This window comes from Corvus moneduloides, chromosome 2, assembly GCF_009650955.1.
Source record: "Corvus moneduloides isolate bCorMon1 chromosome 2, bCorMon1.pri, whole genome shotgun sequence".
Lineage (NCBI taxonomy): Eukaryota > Metazoa > Chordata > Aves > Passeriformes > Corvidae > Corvus > Corvus moneduloides.
The window spans coordinates 29,969,712-29,990,751 of record NC_045477.1 but is presented as its reverse complement, the minus strand read 5'-3'; the positions used below and the strand labels follow the sequence as shown (position 1 = coordinate 29,990,751).

The 21,040-nt window shown below is 39.1% G+C and overlaps 1 protein-coding gene across 4 annotated transcripts in view; it reads left to right on the top strand.

Annotated features, from left to right (window-relative positions):
* CRACR2A (calcium release activated channel regulator 2A) overlaps window positions 1-21,040 on the top strand; it is a 52,590-nt gene that overhangs the window by 30,220 nt on the left and 1,330 nt on the right. For all 4 annotated transcript variants that reach the window (XM_032098862.1, XM_032098864.1, XM_032098866.1 and 1 more), the window contains 9 exons: window positions 1,372-1,559; window positions 3,442-3,513; window positions 5,714-5,759; window positions 6,567-6,658; window positions 7,409-7,733; window positions 11,581-11,713; window positions 13,682-13,763; window positions 14,758-14,872; window positions 16,497-16,598. In XM_032098862.1, coding sequence (XP_031954753.1) covers window positions 1,372-1,559; window positions 3,442-3,513; window positions 5,714-5,759; window positions 6,567-6,658; window positions 7,409-7,733; window positions 11,581-11,713; window positions 13,682-13,763; window positions 14,758-14,872; window positions 16,497-16,598 — 1,155 coding nt within the window. The remainder of the gene's footprint in view (window positions 1-1,371; window positions 1,560-3,441; window positions 3,514-5,713; window positions 5,760-6,566; window positions 6,659-7,408; window positions 7,734-11,580; window positions 11,714-13,681; window positions 13,764-14,757; window positions 14,873-16,496; window positions 16,599-21,040) is intronic.

Genomic DNA, 21,040 nt, shown 5'->3' with positions numbered 1-21,040 from the left:
AGTTACATTTCCTGAACAGTCTCTGTGTAAGCTTTCAGATGGCCATACTATTCTGTAAGTGGGATTTCTGTATGCAGTTTGTTGCTCCTAAGATTTTTGAAAGTTCATCTTTGAGTGGTCACTTTTTGCTTCTCCCAAAGCCACTCCTCTGGATAAGTCTTGTCTTCAGTACCTGAAGCATCTGGTCTTTTACTTAGAATGGAGAACTTCATTCTGTCAAGGAGTGGAAGCAATATGCAGGAACTGATGTAATCTATCCACATAAACCAACCTTGTTCAGCAGTAATCTGATGCCCAGCCAGTGTTCCATGTGAAATGTGAGCCTGCTGAGGCTGCAGTTCAGCAAAGACACTAAGCTGCTGCTGCTGCTGCTGAGATTAAGTGCTCCCACTCCACACTTGTTCCTGACTTCTCACAATCCTGGCTAGAAAGTATTTTCTGCTTTTGTTTTTAACCTGGGCCTTGTTCAAAACCAAGACTAGAACAATAGCAGTGTTCTAGGATAGGAACTGACTGGAAGAGCTGGGTGAAGACAGGTTTTGGTTGGGTGAGCTCTGCTTGTTCTGATGGGCAAAATGAGAGTTCTAACATTATGTCTCAGATCCAGAAGATTGAAATGGTATAACTATAATTCTCCTAGGATGTTTTACATCCCTTAAAATGAATACAGAAAAAAAGAAGTAAAAAATAAAGCTTTTATATTTTAAGGTCATCAATGCCTTTCCTAATGTGAAGTTTTGCTCTGTTTAAATTTGCTCAGTTGGCCAGGGAGAAGCAGATAGAACTTCTTTATGTACCAGAAACCACTAACATCTGCTGTTACCTGTTTCACAGGGAAAGTGTATCTTTCCTTTGATGTACTTTGGAGAGTGAATATAAAACTGGATAAAAAGGCTCTAATTCACACTTCTTGGCAGGTCTGTCTGAGGTGGCAAAAAGGTTACTGCTTGTTCATATTACTGGGGATGGAAAGGTTTATCAGCTATCAGATTTAAATCTAACTGTTTTTAGGTAGAACTCTGAATCACTCTGTGTAGGCCTGATCTTTGTGGAAAATAGTCTAAAATAGCAGTTGTGAATATCAACTTAATGCTGCTAATCTGCTCAGTAGCACCTTTTTTATGGTTTGTACTGGTGTGTTTTTGAACTGGATAAAATTCAGTCATAGGGTAGTATGGCTTTGTTTTTGTGTAACATAATTATATCTGTACAAAGAACAGTGGAAGAGCACCCTATGTGTTTTAATAATTTTTTGGCTTTGATAGAAATAGCTCCCTACTCAGCTAACCTCTAAGACCCAAACTGAAAGCCTCAAAACCAAGATGCCTCAGTTAGTTTTAATGCTTTCTGTTCTCTTTTCTTCCACCCCAGTTAGAGCATCAGTGTACAGAACTCCTCAGTGGCAAAGAAGAAACCAAAGTAGAGAACACCAAGCTGAAGCTGACTAACCAGGAGCTGCTGAGAGACCTGGAGAGAACATCCCATGAACTAAGCCTGGCTCAACAACAGCTACAGGTGCTTCAGGAGGAGGCGTCAAGGCTCAGCGAGGAGAAGGAAATGTAAGTCTCCAGGTGCAGCAGTTGTGGGGCACTTGCTTAGCGTGCCTGTGAGCCTCCCCAGGGTATTCAGTGCTGTGATTTAAGCTCGTGTCATAAGCAGAAACCATCTGCAAAGCCAAGTGCAGTTCTAGCTGCTTTCCCTCAGGTAATTCAGCATGTTTTCTGTAGCATATCTGGCTTCTGTGGAATCTTTTGCTGCGTGTTCAAATTGTCAGTGTTCTCCCTGCTGCCATTTGTTGAGGGTATTTGGAATTAAAAATCCATGTCATGTCTTAGTTTTGAAATACCAATGGAATTCCTTATGGAAATGCCTTACAGTTGTGGCACATGATGCTCCATCTTCCTCAAAGCTGAGTCTATCTGAAACTTGCTTCTCAGAATGCACTCTTGACTGTGAGATGCCTAGGATCTTCTTTTTTTCTTCATCAAAAGTAAGCCTAGTAAGGCCAGCAAGATAAGCTTATCACTATTCCCACAAGGCCTTATGGCAATTCAGAACCATAATTTTGGGGTTTCCAGTTCAAATGTTGTGGATTTCAGATTCTGACTCTGAATTACAAAAAAAAAAAAAATTCAAAAAGAAATATTTACGGTTCATATTTTGAGGGATAAAAATTACCTCTGACAGATCAAGCTACCTGTCTTGCTCCAGCCTTCTGCATAAAGCAGAAGAATCATTACCCTGGAGCTGTAATTGGCAGAAATGTTCATTGAAGTCCATTTTAAAAGAAATGCTCAGGGATCTGTAAAACCCTCTCCTTGCCAATGGATAGCACATGAATGACAGATGTACCTAGCCATTGCAGCTATGAACTACATAATTCAGAACTGTTGTTGTTTGACGTATTTCAGGATAGAGCAGAACATTAGTTCAAATGTCACATTCTTTTTCTCTTAAGCTTTGTGCCAAGCTCTACTTCGTTATTACTTGTTTAATTTTTCTTGAGGGTATGAATAATGAACTTTGTTGATAAATTAGTGTTAAAGAATGGCCACTGTGACTAGAATTTTTAGGTTTTCATGTTTGATGTGTGTTTTGGAAGTAGACGGTAGAAATATTCCTCCTCAAGGTGGTTTGTTTCCTCTTTGAGGCCTCTCTTTTCAGATCCAGAGCAAAGACTGGAATGATCTGATTTAAAAGCTACAGAGGAAATCTGTCCAGTGGTCAGACTGCTGAATAATACTACTGCATTTACAAAGCACTTTGGATTCAATAGTGGTTTATGGAATTAGAGCTCAGCCCTACTCAACTGCACCTGCAGTGTTGCTTTAAACATCTGTGTCAGTCTGGTAGGACCTGAGCTGTTGAAGCAGGTATAATGTTCAGACAGTGCACAGGAAGAACTTGAGGCTTCACTGAAAGGCAAAAAAAAATCATTTAAGGCCGAACACCAAATTGTGTTAAATCAAAGTAAATGGTGTTAAAATGGCTTCATAAGTGTCATGAATTGGAAAGAAATTGTAGGGATTGTAGACATGTGTGAGCCTGACATATGGTTCCCAGCAGCAAGATAAGCTCTAATTTTGGATAAAATGTCACCTGTTTTTTAGTGGCCATGAGTGAGAAGTGTTTCAGCAGTGTATCTTTTCTGAATGCTCAAAGTGCCAGTATCAACATATATTAAGCTCTCTGGATGAAGAAATTAAAAAGCTGTATTTTTATAAAAAAGAACCTCTACTCCTTCCTCTGCTAACTCATACTGCCATGCTACTGTGGGCCTTATACTGAATAAACTGAATAAACTTCTTCTATTCCTGCAGAATAGAATCTACAGGTTTGAAGAAGCTGAGGTCTCAAATGTAGATACCCCTAGGGGGAAGCATTTTAGCAGTGTTCTTACCATGGTTAGAACAATTTTCTTTTATTTTTTTTTTATTGCAGGGAGGTGTACCGGGTGACAGAAACCTTACAGAGAGAGAAGTCAGGACTTTTGAAGCAGCTGGATTTTTTAAGGTAATGTAGATCTTCCATTCAAGAACTTCTTATACAATTCTAAAGAGGTCCATTAAAGGATGAAATTATGTTGGGAGATGTAGTGAGTGTAGGTGTCCAGGTGTTGACAGTGGAGTGCCACCAGGGCAGCCTCTGTGCCAGAGAGAAGCCAGGGCTGCCCTGTGGCAGTGGACACAGCACAGGGCACAGTGGAGCCCCACAGCCATGATGTGCTTCTGGGAAAGCCCCAGTAAGAAAGGGTGGAAAACAGCACAGCAGTTGTGAGAGAGGAGTGAGAAAAAACGTGTGAGAAAGCCCTTCAGACACCAAGATCAGTGAAGAAGGAGGGGTAGAAGGTGCTCCAGGCACCGCTGGAGCAGAGTCTCTTGTAGTCTGTGCAGAGTCCACACAAGAGCAGGCTCCTGGCAGGAGCTTGGTCCACGGAGAGGAGCCCATGCAGGGGCAGGTTTTCCAGCAGGAGCTGCGGCCCATGGGCAACCCATGCTGGAGCACTCCATTCCTGAAGGACTGTGCCCCATGGAAAGGATCTGTGCTGGAGTTTGTGAAGGACTGTAACCTGTGTGAGGGAACCCACACCGGAGCAAGAAAACAGTGTGAGGAGGAAGAAGCCACAGAGAGAAGCTGTTATGGACTGACCACAAACCCCACTATTCCCCACCCCCTTGTGCCACTCAGGATTGGTAAGGAGGTAGAAGAGCTGAGGGTGTAGGAGTGAAATTGAGCCTGAGAAGAAAGGGGATTGTGGAGAAGGTGATTTTAGTTTTGTCTCTGTTTCTCATAATCCTACAATTGAATCTGTTTTGTCTGTAATGGGTAGTTGGTAAGTAATCTTGTCTTTATCTTGGCCCACAAGCTTTTCCATGTTACTATCTTCCCTTGTTGTGTTGAGAAAGGAGAGTGAGAAAGTGGCTGGGTGTGCATCTGGCAGCCAGTCAAGGTCAACCTGCCACAGGATAATGACAAAAAAATAGTAAAAATGATTACAAAAGACTTTTGTATGCTCTGTTCTTGCATAGAGTAGAAGGCAGCACACCTGAAAAATACACTTCATTTTGACAATTCAGTGTTGTAGGACAATGTCCTTTCCGAAAGTCAAATGTAAAATAGAAGAGCAGTGAACAGTTCTAAGCTGGTTCTGCAGTAGAAGCCTGGCTGCAGGAGCTTGCTGAAAGGCTCTGTTGCTTCTCAAGTGCTGGGAGTTGAGCCAAAATGAAGATTCTTTCCCCAAAATATTTGTGAAATGATACCAAAATGTATTTATTTTAAATAACACTCCTTTATTAGATAGACTTCGAAGTTTGGAGCTGTGTTCAGACAACTGTAGTCCTCTTTGTAATGTTCAGCAGTACTGGGTTTTGTTAGCTCAGTGGTCAGTCAGCATGGGCTGTAGGTTTCACCTGCCCATAGGCCTTCACCGACTGCATATCCTTCAGGAGGCCTCCTTTTAAAATTACCTAAAATTCTGCAGGCTTGAGGAAAGGCTCTTACTTTGCAGTGTGTGTTTTCCATAGGCCACTCTGGGATCTTGCCTGCTGCAAGTTTTGGGGGCGTAGATAGAAACATCTGACAACAGAGTTTGTTTCTGTTCAACCTGGCTGCTCAGTCTCTCCTGTGGCCAGGCCAGCAACAGATGGAGACAATAGATGATGTACTAAGCAGGTTTGTTGTCAGATCTGATCAGAGCTTGCTGATTGCCTGGAGTTTGTGTTTCTTGACAATTTCATTATTTCTGCACAAAGGATGGAAGATGGATGTTTTCCTAGGCTGACTTTTTCATGGCAGCTACATCTGTAGCCCTCAGAGGGACATAACTGGCCTTCACAGCTGTCACCAGATGAACAAGAGATGGTGTTCATTGCACCCTCTCCACATTAAGAGATCATATTTAGTGTGAAAATCATTAAACATTCTAATTTATAGTAGGTGAAGGCATATTGACCACAACTAATTTCTATGTGTTAAGGCATTTGTTTAGATGAAATACAGAAAGAAATCCAGATTCCATCTGGCTTTAATCAGCATAGCCCTGCTGGAGAATCAATAGCCCAGATATGGAACTGGCTGAGGTGAGAATATAAATAAAGGATGATGAAAGTTTTACGCTGCCAACTGTCCAGTCTCTTTGTTAGTGTGGGGTAGAAAACTCAGCAGTTCTAAATACTTGGCTTCAGTGTTTCTTTTGTTTGTGTTCTCTTTGCAGAGAAAGGAACAAACATCTCAAGGATGAACGTGACATATTTTTACAGGTAACCAACCATTATTTTCAAATCCAGTGTTGAGCAGACACATAGGAGAACAGCTTCAAAGGAAGGGGAACAGAAGGCTGTGCAGGAGATGGACTTTTGTGACACTTAAATCTTGCCCTGGTCTTAATTTGTACTGTCTTTTCTTCTCTCACTTGAAAATAAGATTTTGTTAATTTGCTGAACAATTTTAAGAGCTGCATGTTTAGAATTATAAAGTGGGAGCTATCTGAGGAGACATGAATGCATTTTAGAAGAAACTAAGGATGCAATCATGAAAGGATTAAATAACCTAAAAATCGAACAATTAAATTGCATTAATTCACTCAGTCAAGCATAGGTAATTTATCCTGAAACGTTTATACAACAGTACAATAACTGAGTACCCAAATCAGTCCCTGAATACCTCTTCAGACTGGGGTAAAAGCAGATCCTATTAACTTTTTAAGCAGCAGCAAAGAATGGACCTATAAGATGTTCTAGAAGTACCCTGGTGTAAGGAGACTAAGGCCACTTAGTTTATATTTGCTTAGTCCTACAAAAAGCTGCTGTAAAAATATGTATATCCATTTACTTTTTTTCCATGACATTGTGCTGTTTTATTGACAAAGCAGATTCATTTTTGCAGTATCTGGAGTTCCCTGTTCTGATTGTTTAACAATGGGAATCCTGAAGCATTTATACCTCTAGGATTTTTCCTACATTTTTTTCTTTCATTTGCATTGCATTATTTAAGTATTAGGCATGAGGGTAGTTAACCATAATGGACAGCAGAAGTAAATCAGTAAGAAGTATTCTGTATTTCTGCAGAAATGCAAAACAACTGTTCCAAAAGCCAGCTGGAAGCAAAGATCAGGGTCTATCATTGGGAAATACATAGAGGGCAAGATGCTGCCTAACAGGTAAGAACTTTTTTTCATGTGTTCTCTGTTTGAGTATAATGAGGCTTATAGAAAGAAGATGTGGAATGCTTCTTTTCTGATACTTTTGAACTTTTCAAAGAGTGTATTTCTAAAGTGTCTGTCACTATAAGATTACTGTGCTCATTAAGAAATTTGAAAATGAAGAGCCAAATTTTCACATGAAACAAGTGTACTGTCTGCAAAGGCAAGAGAATTTCCTTACTGTGGATGAGTATACGCTGGGAGACACAAAAACTTGCCCATGGCCCTACGTTAATGTGGTACAATGTTGAATCTCCACTTGGACTTTTTTATCCATATCAAACAAACCCATGTCCTTCCTATCTACTAAAGAGAGAATTAGATTGCACACAGAAAGGATCTGGGTTGGGGGGCTCTTTTATTCCTCCAGAATGGGAGTGGGAGGTGGGAAAGGAGAAAAATCACAGTAGAGAAATTGACTTTATCTCTTCTATGAGGTTAGAATTGAGGTTAGTCTAATGTTTTCCATTCTGGTTCAGGTTTCTCCTGTAAGTTACTGGCTTTCCCCATGATGCTTATAATTCTCAAGCATGCTATATATATACACATGGTATGATGAGCTGACTTTTCAGCCGACATTGGAATGACTCTGCCTGCTGTGACTAGTCAAAAACACTGGAGATTAAATTCAGTTCTTCAGGTTAAATTCAGAATAAAATAGCAGGTCCATTATATTTTTGTGATGTACCTTCTTTTTTCTCTGCTTAGCCATTCATTTGAAGAAGATGATATTTTCAGTAACTCAAAGAGAAGGAATTCTGCTGGACTGAATGGAGTTCTCTCTGAAGAGCCTGATAGCGGAGTCACTGGAGGAATGCCTAAAACATCACATCTCCAGAGAATAATATCAATTGAAGAAGATCACCTACCCCAGCTTCTTGACAGGCTGGTTGATAAGCAGCTGAGCAGATGGACTGGAGAAGACGAAAATACTTCTGAGACAGAAATGAATAACGAAACCAGAGAGCACTCAATGGAACACTCGTCATCATCTTCTAGAGAGCAGCCTGTAGGGAAGGAAACACTGCCAAATGTAAGAGGACAAAGGAGACCTCACCTTGAGTGTAAAATTCTGGGCCCTGTGATTTAAGGAGAATGTGAAGGTACTTGAATGCATCCAGAGCAGGGAAACAAAGCTGATGGAAAGGCTGGAAAGTGTGTCCTCTGAGGAGTGGCTGAGGGCTCTGGGTTTGTCCTGTTTGGAAAAACAGGCTGAGGGACAACTCCCTTGCTCCTCTGCAGCTTCCTGAGGAGGGGAGGGGGAGAAGGAGGTGCTGATCCCTTCTCCCTGGGATCCAGTGACGGTATGTGTGGGAATAGTTCAAAGCTGCCTCAGAGGAGGTTCAGACTTGACATTAGGAAGCATTTCTTTACTGAGAGGGTGGTGAGGCTTCCTAGGGAGGTGGTCCATGCCACAAGTCTGTCAATGTTTAAGAGGCTTTTTGATAATGCCCTTCATAATGTGCTTTAACTTTTGGTCATTCCTGAAGTGGTCAGGCTATTCTGTTCTATTCTGAAGGACTTTGGATGCCATGAAGTGGTGTCAAAGGTTAATGTGTTATTCCTAGAATCTAAAATTATTTCGTTTTCTAAGTTGAAACATGACAAATTAAGCCATTGCATGAAGTGGGGAATGAAAATGTACTGCAGACAAGTGCTGAAGGTGTGAAGAAGGCAAACTCAACCTAAAGGAGTGGTAACTGCAGACAATGTGTGCATAGACTTACATTTGAAGGACTGTTTAGGGAAAGCGAAGTTAAGCCTTGTAACAGATGATACAGGAAGATCCACTGGAAGGTAGAAATTGTCTTAAAAAAGAAGCAAGTCCTTTTTTTAAAAAATTGGTTGTCGGTTGGGGTTTTTTTTGCCACGAAGTGATATTTCCCATATTCTGATTCTTTTGAGTCAGCTTTGGTAGCTGTTACATTATCTGAGAAACAATGAGAGGAATATCATTACTTTTTAATTATTTTTGGAGTTACTTTTATTTAGCAAATTGAAATCCTATTTTTTTTCAGCTCTAGCTTGTATAAGCATGTTAGCAATGAATTCACCATTCAGTAATAATCCTTAAAACAATATGCTGGAAGGTACATTTCTGTGGAGTCTAAAGTTCTTTTTGCACTGCTATTGCTTCAGAGCTGGCTGTGCTTGTTTTCTAATTTTAGAATAATTGTTAAGTATTACTCATTTTTAGATTCTTGAAGCACATATTAAAAAGATTAAAGTATAGGAAAAATTGGTTTGCTTGGTCATAATTATATGGTTCTTTTAGAAGAAGCAGGCATATCTTAAAAATTATGATAGAATTATGCCATGGTTACATAATAATTTCTAAGTGGTACCTTTTAATAAAATGTCGAGGGTACAGAACAGAGCTTCATATTTTGAAATTATTTAATTCAATGCATGCTTTTTGCTTGCTGTATGACTTACTTTGTATCACATTTTCAAAGCATGGCATCACTGGACTTTAGGATGACAAAAGCCAGGTAACTCATCCTATCCAGCTAGGACAAACCTGTCCTGCTTGCTCTGTTTCAGCAGGCATGCCCCTTGAAAGCACATCCTCTCAGCTGGGTAGGAACTAGACCTTGTTTCTTGTTATAACTAGTCTGCCAAGGCTTTGTATTACTGCATTCCATGATCTTATTGCTTGCTGTATGGAACTCAGGCTCCTAGCTGCTGGCATTCAGCTTTCCTAATAACCATATATTCACAGTAGTTCAGCTGCTAATCCTGTATGACCTACTGCATCTTACAAGTGAGTAGAACCAATGGTGGCAGCAGTGCATGAGGCCAAGCAACTGTTTTATCTGGGAGTTGATAATTAGGTAGAGCATTTTTCTGAGTGGCTATGAAGATGAAGGTGCAGTTAACATTACCAGAAATATCATTCGGAAAGCCCCTGAAGGAACCATAATGGAAATTAAAGCAAGATTTTCTGTCCAAAACTTCTCAATGAGATTCACTTCCCCTCTCCTCTGATCTTTCAATATGGAATATGAACCACTATGTTTATACCTGTAATCTCCCACATTTGTGTTAAATTGTACAAAAGCTAGATGTGTTACTTTACCTGGCTACTGTTTATATAAAGACCACTCAAAAGACACATCTAGGGAAGACTTTTTCAGACTGCATTGTAAACTAAAATAAATTTACATCCTACTGCTATTCCATTTTCCCATCAGCACTTTGTTGAAGCAGACTATGGAGTAGCTTATCCCTTAGCAGAGTGTTCACATGCAGATTTATAATCAACTTTGATTTTTAAGGTTATTTCCATAAGTGGACTTGATACATCTCAGTGACAAACAGCTTCTTATTGTGTTAGAAGTTGAGCTGAAGACCTCTGGGGTCTTTGAGTCTTAGTGCTACTGGAGTGTGTTTGACCACCAGGGACAAAGTATTTCAGGTCATGTAGTCCTTATATTTAGCTATGGTTCTCAGAAGCACTGTGATAATACTGCCATGCTGATGATTGTATGTTAGCTTGTTTTATTTCCCAGAGCACACAGACTAATAAGCTGGGAACGGTTTTCAGCAGGACTGAGAATGTGCTTTGTTTAAATGTATGGGTACTACTAGTAGCCTATAGTTGCCGTGGGGTTTGGGATTTTAATAGAAAAGGAGAATAAGAAACCTCTCTGTAACTGTGATGGGCTATAAGCCCAGCTCATGAAAGAGACATGTATTTTTGTCCTCAAAATTTACAGCAGTGAATTTTCTTTTTCACAGGAAGACAGGCGCTCGAGGCTTTGTTGTTTGGGTTTTTTCCCCATCAAGAGCAGCTCTCTATTTCTTCTTCTTTCTCTAGGACTTCTGTATATTTGTAGAAAAGACTTCCAAGTGTAGACTTCAATGTCTCATTCAAAGGACTGTCGGGCAGTAAATTTGGTTCTGATGTCTTCATGAAGGCAGCAGTTTCATGGATTCTGCACATCAAATGACTGGCAGAGGGCCTTTCCCTCCCTCATCTCTCTTTCCCTCCTTTCCCTCCTTGCAACCCACATCTCAACAAACTAATGTCAGGACCATCCATGATCTTGCTACCCTTCTGCAGCATTACAACAAACTTTCTATCTCCCTTCACCTTTGCGCAAAATAGAAGAGACCAGCTAGGGCTGCAAACCAGCTGGTGCTACAGAGTGCTTCCCTAAGCAACTCCTGATCTACGTACAAAAGAATGATGACCTACTTGACAGAGGATATAAATATTCTCTCCAGCATCCACTTAGCTTAGCCTGCAGTAAACAGGACCTGGATAAGCAGAACAAATTGTTGTTCCTTCTGCTTAAAAAGTGAAATGACAGAAACATAGCTGAATGTTTACAGCCTGATTAACTGGTCTAATTCTTTGTCTGTGTCTTTCCTCCATGCTTCTGCCTGTAATGTTAAACAGATGTAGAAATGTGGTAATTGGGTGGAAGTTCTTGGCTCTATGGTAGTAGCAAAGAGAAGAATCTGGTGGCATAAGCCAAAAAATTATGACTTTGCTTCTGTTATTTAGATGGAGATGTGCTGCTTCCTCTGTGGCATTGGTATAGGATGAATCTACTGAGCAGAGCTGTGTGAAGCTTTATAAATTTTGATTTGTGGCCGTGAACATAAACTGTTTTATTTTGGCAGTTTCATGTAAAGGTTCATATTCGGTATAATTCCAGAGCTCAGTGCAAGTCACTGCACTTCAGATAATCTGGAATGATGCATGGCAAACATCTGAAATGCTGAGTTATTTTAAGAAACAGAATATTGCTTCATGAGTAAGGAAGAAAATGATAGGATAAAATCTATTGTTTTCCCCATATCAGCCTTAAACTGGAGAGGCAACAGGATTTATAGAACAGTTGGAGGCTAATTTTTGCTCTTACTTAAAGGAGGAGAGAATAAACTCTGTCCCAGAGCGTTTATTCAAGATCATTTTTGTTGGCAATTCGAGTGTTGGAAAGACTTCATTCTTAAGAAGATTTTGTGAAGATCGTTTTTTCCCAGGCACAGCTGCTACTGTAGGTAAGTTTAAGAAACAATATAACTATTTTTTTTTTTTTCTGACAGTACTTAACAGTTTCTACTGAGATCAGGCCCTGTATTATAAAACAGAAGCATACAGATGTAGTAAAATTAGGACATGCAAAGTGAGTTCTCCTAAACTGGGAAGCACATAATTGATGGAGAGGTTTCAGAGTAGATTCTGTATTGAAATCCTGGCAGCACTGAAATAAATCAGAAAAATCCTACTGATTTCTGTGGAGCTAGAACTTCCTTGTAGGTCTCGCAGTTCTGAAACAGATATCCTGTCCTCTGGATTGCACTTCACTAAGCATTCCACCTTCATACCTTGTCTCTTTCCCTCTAAGTAATTTGATTTTGTTTTAAAGAGAGCGTAGAATGTCTGAATCACCTATTTGAAGATTTTGCATTCTACTAATCACCAAAAAAATATGTCAGACCAGTGTTTTCAAAGCCAAAGTTTTCGAAGCCTACTTTATTCTTACCTTGCCTGAAGTTGTAGACCAAGCTTTCAGAACTCAGACACAAAATCAAGGCACAAAAACTGAAGCATAGGTTATTGCAGTGCAGCTGGGTTAAATGACCAGATTCTTTATGCTTAGCCTATATTTAGACCTTACTTATTCTGCAGCATATATGAAATAAAACTTACCTACTTCAAGGTGAGCTTAGTAATGCCCTAGTTTTTCATTTCTTGTATCTTCATTTAATGGAATGGGAGTTTAGACACCTCTATGTAGTTGCCTATTCATATATATTCTATAGACCTAAATGCTGTCTCCTGTCCATGTTGTCCTGTAATTGGCCGATACACTTCTCTACACTCTGAGGTCTTACATGGTGTGTGCAATTTTCCAGAGGAAAATAACCTCTGAACTTTTTCATCTTTTGGGTGGTCATCCATGGTTCTTGCAAAGAAAACAGCATTTGTCATAGCTTTGATTTAGTGTTCACGTCAATGAATTTCACACGTACGGGCTATGGCTGACAAGGTACAGACCGTGGAAAAGTCAAGTGAATAATATGGAGAGGAGTGTTCTCAATGAATTTGTACAGAATAGTTCAAATTTCTTCCCTTGAGGTGTAAGCAATGGATATAGCCTCCATCCAGATTTTTTAATCTCCTATTGAAGGAATGCAGGCATGGATGCTGCTCCATTGATGCCACTGGCAAAAATCCCATTGTTGTGGAAAATGGCCCCAAAGATATTGTTGCTGACCTACTGAGATCCCTTCTAACCTGAATTATTCAATGATTGTGTGATTTTATGATGCACTTCAGTGTGATACAAAAAAATGCAGGTTGTTATTAGGAGGATGTAGAGACATCTCTACATTTAAGACTCTAATTATTGTTATAAATATCCAGAAAATACTTACATCTTCACAGGTTAGAGGAGTCGGGAGACAATTAATTTAAAAGTTTAAATAAATGAATTTTTATCTCGACTAACCTAAGTGAAGTGAGCTCATCTTCTATGTTATAAATAGGGGAAGAGGTTCTCCACATGTTTAGTCCATCTATCTTCAGCATTTATCTTAGGTTCCACTGTTCCCTGTGCCATGCCTTGTGTTTCTCCACTAACTGTAGAAGGCACCTATGTGGTTAGCTCAGACTAAACTAACACATTTCATGCAGCTGATGTTATACAGTGAATTCCAGGCTAAATGGCTTGGACTGCTGTGGACTGTCAAATGGACCATTGACTCATGTTCTGTGATTTGGAAAGTGACTTATCTTGCATATTTTACAAAATTGAACTATTCTATTACCATTCAATATTTTATTGTTGGAGAACTTCCAAGCAAATAAAAGCTCTTGTCCTCTGATGGCTGGAGACTATGGGCATAATTTTTAATGTAGTGCCTATCTTTTTACTTTTCTGGAAGTTTTGCTATTTTCTGGATCCAGTTTTCAAAGATCAAACAGCCTGTAAAGAGACAACTTTCGTTGCATTTCTGTTGCAGGTGTGGATTACAACGTGAGAACTGTCGCAGTAGATCACACCCAGGTAGCGCTGCAGCTCTGGGACACCGCTGGCCAGGAACGGTGAGAAAGGTTCTCTTGTGGTTCAACCCTGGTAGTCAGCCAAGCTGTGTAGCTGCTCCCTCACTGCCCCATCCACTGGGATGGAGGAGGGAACTGGAGGGATGAAAGTGACAAAACTCATTGCTTGAAATACAGACAGTATGATGAAACTGAACACCATGCCCGTCAAAGCCTGTACGCGTTTTAAAGTTTCACTTCCTTGAATCATCTGTTTGAAGATTACTAAGCATGGACCTAATCCTGCTTCCTGGAGAGGAACAAATATAGGAGGATTCCTAATAGAGCCAGTGGATTCCCAGTTTAGCTCATTCCCTTGCAGCACTAATGTGCTGATTTGCTGCTAAGTCCACTGAAAAAGTGACAGTCTGTAAAAAAGACTTAATTAAACTCTGCGAAGTTTAGTACCACACTATTTCCTTAGGAGCAAGACTGATTTTAAAATGCACCTAGAATTATTTCTATAGAAGAAAATGCCTTAATAGATAAAAAAAGGTGTTTATTTCTTTTACCAAAACAATAGCATTGTAGTAGAGCACCAGATTTTTGTAGGCATTCAGTGGTAATTTCCTTCCCCATCTCCTCACCTGTTGTGTAATTTTCTATTACTAAAAGCAAGGATGATAATGACAATCTACGTTTTCTACAGGAACCTTGGAAAAAAGGTCTCCAAAAACCTAGCTAGCTTTAGAAGAGCACTTAGTGAGGGAGAAATTTCTGCTCCAAGCTTAAAATGAAAGAGGTGGGAGAAGGTGAGATATGCAACTAATTATCCAGTCTAACCCAGAATCAATTAAAGAAGGCAGGGGGAACTTTTCCAAACACTTCCTTTTAAAAAATTACTTTTATTTGTTTTTCATTTGGGTTTTTTCTTTCCCTTTTTTTTTTTTTCCCCCAAATAATTTATTTACCTTTGCATGGAGGAATTACTATAAATTTTAACTTGTCAGATTGTTGCTTCTGTTGAAGAGAGCTGTAACCACATTCTTACTTGTAGGTACCGAAGCATTACCAAGCAGTTTTTCAGAAAAGCTGATGGTGTCATTGTGATGTATGACATAACAGCAAAAGACACATTCACAGCTGTCAAGCAGTGGCTGATAAGCATTGAGGTAACTTGACATAACTTTAAATCTAAGCCCTTGTGTCATTCTCTACCTTCTTCTGAACAAGGGCTGTGAGCAGGGTAAAAGAGAGAGCAGCATGTTTCTTGTGTTGTCACAATTATATTTTTTCTAGTGAGTTTGATCTGCACTGTTGAAGGTGAAGTTGGTTTTGATCTCTATTTCTATGAAAAAAAATTGTAGTTCCAGGGTTTTAAGGACTTCAATGAGTGGTGGGAAAATCACAGCATGGAGTTCTGTGATTTCTCATGAAAGGAGCTGATGACCCCCACTGATCACTGCTAGCACTGAGAGGTGTTTTGGTTCAGTGATGGTGATCTGGTGATCACTGATGATCATTAGCAGTTCGATAACCAAGTGTGTAGCTCGTGGAAAATAGACTATATTGTGAGCATAAGTTGTAAACTTAGAACTATGTAATCTACATCAGTGCTATGAAACTGCCTCGTGAAAGACAGTTCAGTGTCCTGGGGATCATCCTTCAACCACTTGAAAAGAAAATCATAGCCCATGCCACTGAGTGACATCACTTAATTAAAAATTAAAACATATTATGAGTGTAAGCAATGGAATTTGCTTGTGGCCAGAACAAAGAGTAAAAATAAAACTGAGGCAGCTGCCACAAAGAGCTGACTTGTAGCAAGAACAAAGTGTGACTTCCTGTTTGCTCACTGGAAGAGTAAGGGACAAATTGATATGTGAAGATCATTTAGTCTGATTTTATTTGGCACATGCTCTAGTGTAACACACTGTTTTCCATAATAGCCAAGAGATGGCTTTGGGAGTTCAGATTAGGACTCAGTCATTTAAATGCCTCCAAACAGTCATAGTTATTCCAGATATGAGTAGCCTTATTGAAGTAATATTAGCATGCATTTGGGAAGAACAGGCCCTTGCTAATTATATGATCTTAATAAAGCATTGGCATGTTTTAATTCAGTATGGTAAAAGCTAGAGGAGCATTGCAGAATTTGATTCAGAAGAATGGAATGTTGTGGTCAAAACTTTTTTCCAAGCTGTAATAGTTCACTCTCCTTTACTAACTAATTTTTGTTTGCTGCAAACTGTTGCTAATTTGGACATACAGCCAAGTCCATTTACTGCTGTAGCATTCAGTTCACCTAATGAAAGCACTCGCTGTGATAATTATAACACTTTTCAGAATGAATTTTGATTTCTGTCTATTCTGTGTATTTTTGGGGGCCTATTCTGTGTATTTCTCCACTATTTCATGTAATTCATTTGGCATAATAGTACCCAGGTGTTGCCATTATTTTTCCTGGCCATGTAATTAGAAAAGCAGTGGCTATAAACACATAATATCTGAGCCTGTGTAGCATGGTGGTTTTCTCTCTCCCATTTTAATATAGTCTAATGAGCTTCTGTGCTGCTATTAAAAAAAATCCCTAGTTAGTGTAACCTTAGCATTCTGTCTTTTTCATATCTTTTATCCAACTTCAGTTCCTGATGTTTGTAAGCAAAGTGGCATGTACCTGGTTTGTGTGAAGTCTTAAATGTCTTGTTATATTGTGACATTTGTTAGCTTTTATCCTCTTAGTCTGTGATCTTTTGAATTCAATGCCTCAGTTGATATTTGCTGTTTATTCTGCAGGAGGCAAGTGGGGAGAATGTGCCTGTTCTTTTGTTGGGTAATAAAACCGACAACGAAAAGGAGCGCGAGGTCCCGATGGGAATGGGAGACCATCTTGCGAAGGTAATGTACTTAGGGAACCCCTTACAAGGTCAAGGTTTTAAGACAGAGTCCCAATGTGTCCAAATTCATAGAAACACAGATTAATGTTAGTCAGACAGGTATTTTTAAGGATTAGGAACCCCATTACAGTCATCAATTCAGCTTTCAGTGATGTAAGTGCTGATAATTACAGTACTTATAACACTGCCTAGATAAAGAGAACACCCTAAAACCAAACTAAACAAATAAAGAACCCTAAACCAAACCAAAAAGTGAGTGGAGAAGAAAAATGCTTAAGAATTCACTCTCACTGTGTCTCCTCTGTCTCTTTGTTATCTCTTTTTCTCTATTTCCTTCCTTGCTGCTTTTTTTCTCTCTCTTTTTTTCTCCCTTTTCTCTGTGGAAGGATTCTTAACATAGAGATAATTTGGGGACCTTTTCTCCCTCCTACCTCCTGTAAAACCACAGAAGACCATCTGTTACTCCTGTGGTAGGAGTAGAAAACATGTTTACTTTTAGTAACTTTCCATCAAGGAGATAAAATAAGTAGAGTTAACAGTCTGCATCTACCAGAGCACTGGTGATCCATGGGCATAATTTAAGCATTCAAGGGACTGCAAATACCAGATACTTGTTTATATTCCTGTATACCATGCCCATCAATTTTTCTTTTGAATCTCTCTATGCACTGCTTATAGTTTGAACATGAATGCCTGCAGAATATTCATTTATTTAGGAATAAGTCATCACAATATTGCTGAAAAATTCACTGAATTGGTAGGAATATACCTAAATTAAACAGTGTGCTGGATTTCACATATTTACCTGTTTTGCCTTTGAAAATGAATTTACTGCCAGTAATAAAAAGGGTATTTTCAAAATTTGAAGTGCAGCTGAATTTTTCTTCCAGGAAAGGTTGCTGCTAGGCACCTCTCTGTAACTGAAAGAATTAGGGCCAGATCTCTTTCTGTCTAACTTTGATTATTCACATAGCCTTTTCACATACCTCTCTATTCAGGTTTGTGTCCATTATTTGGTTTTTATCAGAGAGGATTATCAGCCTTGGACTTTATCCCCCAAAGGTTCTCCCTTTAGGAAATCAGCTTTATTTTCTCCTATGCGTGGAAATGCAGATAACTTTGAGACCCTGGAAGCTAGGAGGAACTCCAGGGTGTAACACTGAATCCTTCTGTGAAAAAACAAGTGACACATAAATGCTAAATGGACAGAGAGTAGGTGTCTTGCGTGTCATCTCACTCTAAAATAGTTGTACTAGCAAAAAAAAGATGAATCATTCTAGTATATAGAGCTCACAGCCCACCAGGCTATTAATTCTAACATGTCATGCAAGAAAATAAAATGTTTTGCATAAGTAAAACAAAAAGTTGTCAAATAAGATGGTTATAATCAAATGAATGGATCTGAATGACTCATTTGAATGTTTGAATGTGCTGCCTGAGGTAGTTAAGAGAAGGAATGATTAATGGCAATGGATTAGTTGAAAAGCAGCATAGATATAGTTAAATTATAATAATTTGCTTGCTGAGCTAATAATAACCATGAATTTTAATGAAATATTAATTCTTGCTAAATGGCCATGTAATTCCATACCACTGTCTCTGTTAGTGTATGCAATTGAGTGAGTTATTTTGTGAATAATCCCATGAATTACTCACTAATGATCCCAAATACACAGGGCTAGATGCTGAGCTGACACTAATTTGTATAGCCATATTTGGTGAAAACAAGCTCTTCTTGTGCAGACAAAGAATCAGTTGAGCCTGCTGGCCCTGAAGTCCAACAGTTTTAAGGACTGTTTCAGTGTCTCACAGGATGGGATTGGTTTTACCCAGCTTTTTCTACAGTCAGAAAGGAACATGTACTTTCAGAGGGCATTTCAGGCCAGCTGTATTAAGTCTTGCTTTGTTTCAGTCCCACATCTTGCAAGTATTGTACTGTACTACAAATTTGGTCAGAAATCCAGGGGCTTCCATTATAATGCATTTGTCACGTAACTTCTTTGCAAGGCAGGCAGCACAGTTAATTTTTAAAAGGAATAATGGCAGCCTGAAGGGAGTTGTTGTCGTTTGAGAAGACTGGTAGTTCCACTGTGTTTGTTATACCCCGTGAAAGGGGGAATGGAATGAGCACAGGGATTCTGGATTACTTTTTTTAGCAGAGGATCCAGAAGGAAAACTCCATATAACAAATTTCTCTTTATCTTAGCTTGATCCAGTGATCGAGAGTGCATGTGAGCACAAGGGAGAGTATTCAGATCATATTGTGAGTGTCAGGAACAGCCAATGTTCTATTTGAGTGGATAAGTGTAACCACTGCCAATTATTTAAATAAAATGCCTTATGATAAAGGTGCTGCTCAGGCGTGCTCATACCTAGCATGATTTTATTTTGGCCCTGCGCATACTTCCTGAGTGATCTTAAATGGGTCAATAAATCCTTCTCTATCGCTGTTTCTCAACTATAAAGTAAGATAATAATGCCTTGCCTGCCTTGGCTTTGCAGAGTGTATGTGCTTCATGGAATGAGGACTGTTTCTGTGTATTCATACAGTGTCTCCTTTGCCAACCTGTCAGTGCCATTCTTACACAAATACCGCTAATGAGGGAGCTATTCTCAGAGTGATGCTGCTTTACAGGACAGAAATTGCCCAGCTCTCTCTGGTAATAATTCATTTTCCTCCCTATTCTTTAGATGTCTGCTGATTTGTAGGTAAGTTTTTAAAATGAAGTAATTGTCAGTGGTCTCCAAGGTTCAATAGCTAATTCCTGGGTGGAGATGGATGGCATTTCCTAGCTTAATAATTATATGTGTCCTGCCTGCTCCTACTTTGTGCTCCTTATGTATGCTATCAATTAAAGTTTCTTCTTTGAATCAAAGAAATGGCACTTTGTATTTGCAGACTGTCTCCCCTTTCAGATAAGAACCTTTTTGCCAGACTGAGAGAATTAAGCACTTACTATCAACTTTAAATTTTTATCTTTCCACCCAAGCAATTTGTTGAAAAATCCATTTGGATTCATGCCAGCATAAATGTTATCACTGAGAGTTCTCCTCTAGTGTCATTCTGTTGTATGTGGGGAATATGTTGGAGAAGTATCACTCTCAGCTTGACAGACAGAATACCTATAAACTGACCACAGTAGGGTTTCTATTAGAGTTCTGATCATCTGAGCAGAAAAAGAGAGTGTAATTTTTATTTCAAGCTTCTGTTTGCATAGCTAGCAAGAAATTTGACCCAGTCAAATTTTATCTTAAAACTTTTCTAAGAAAAGCAAGAGAATCATAGGGTGGCATCATTGTGAATGTTGTGTGTTAAAAAACAATCTATAAAATATTTATTCAACACGAACATTGCCTGATTTCTTCCTTCTCTGCTCTTCTGTGCTTATCTGGTCATCCAGAAATTATTGCAAGTTTTTCAATCCTGTTTTTCATTAGAACAAAAATTATAACCATTGACAACATATTCAAAACTGACACTGGATAACTCTGAAGCACTTTTTTTGAGGTGTTAAAATAAACTACTGTATTTATGGAATTATTTTCTCCACTTTTTGTCTCTGAAATTTCATGAAGATGACAGGAATTTCCAAAAGTTGTGCAATTCTGGAAGCATGGTATATAGGGGAAAAAAACCAAACCAAACCAAAACTGAAATACCTGGTCGTCTTAATGGAAAGTTTTGAAAACTGAATTATGAGTGTCTTCTGAAGAGTGGTTAAATAAGTGTAAGTGCAGTAATAACAGTTAATAATAAGCAAATGAAAATATGCGGACGAGATTGTAATTTCTTAAGGTACTGACTTACTTGAATTTTAAGTTACTGCTATAAATAGCAATAAGACACATAGAAAAGTAGAAAGTGAATAGAAATTTGAAATCTGGATGGGTAAAAGGACATGCAGTTAATACCACAGAGGCAATGTAGGTGACCTCCAGTGTAGTAGGTTGTGAAAATAGACAGATGTTTATTTTGGAGGATTATCGGTCATTCCCTTTCAAACTTCTATGCCATCAGAACTGCCAGGCCAGGCTCTTGTGCAGATGATCTCTTGCATTTGCATTTATGGTGATAAGACTTCAGCTGAAGTGCTGAGAATCTCTCCCAAGACTTGATCATTTACCCACTGTTCTTAATTACAAAGCTCCCAGGGGGGTACAAAACTGAAGATGCAGGCTGACTTTGGAAGAAGGTGCAGAAAAATTTCATGAATACAAGAAGATGAAAGAAGTGTTACTGGAATTCTTTTCACTTTCTTTGTCCAGCACTCAGTGATGTGGGAATTGCCTGATCATCACAAGGAAAGTTCACAAGACTTCAGGACCTTATGAGACATCTTTGCATTTGAGCTCTCAGATCAAAAGCCACTCTACAGAACAAGTATCCACTAAGAGAAGCATATAGTTGTTGTTTGTGAGGCACACTTGGACTTCATTTGTTAC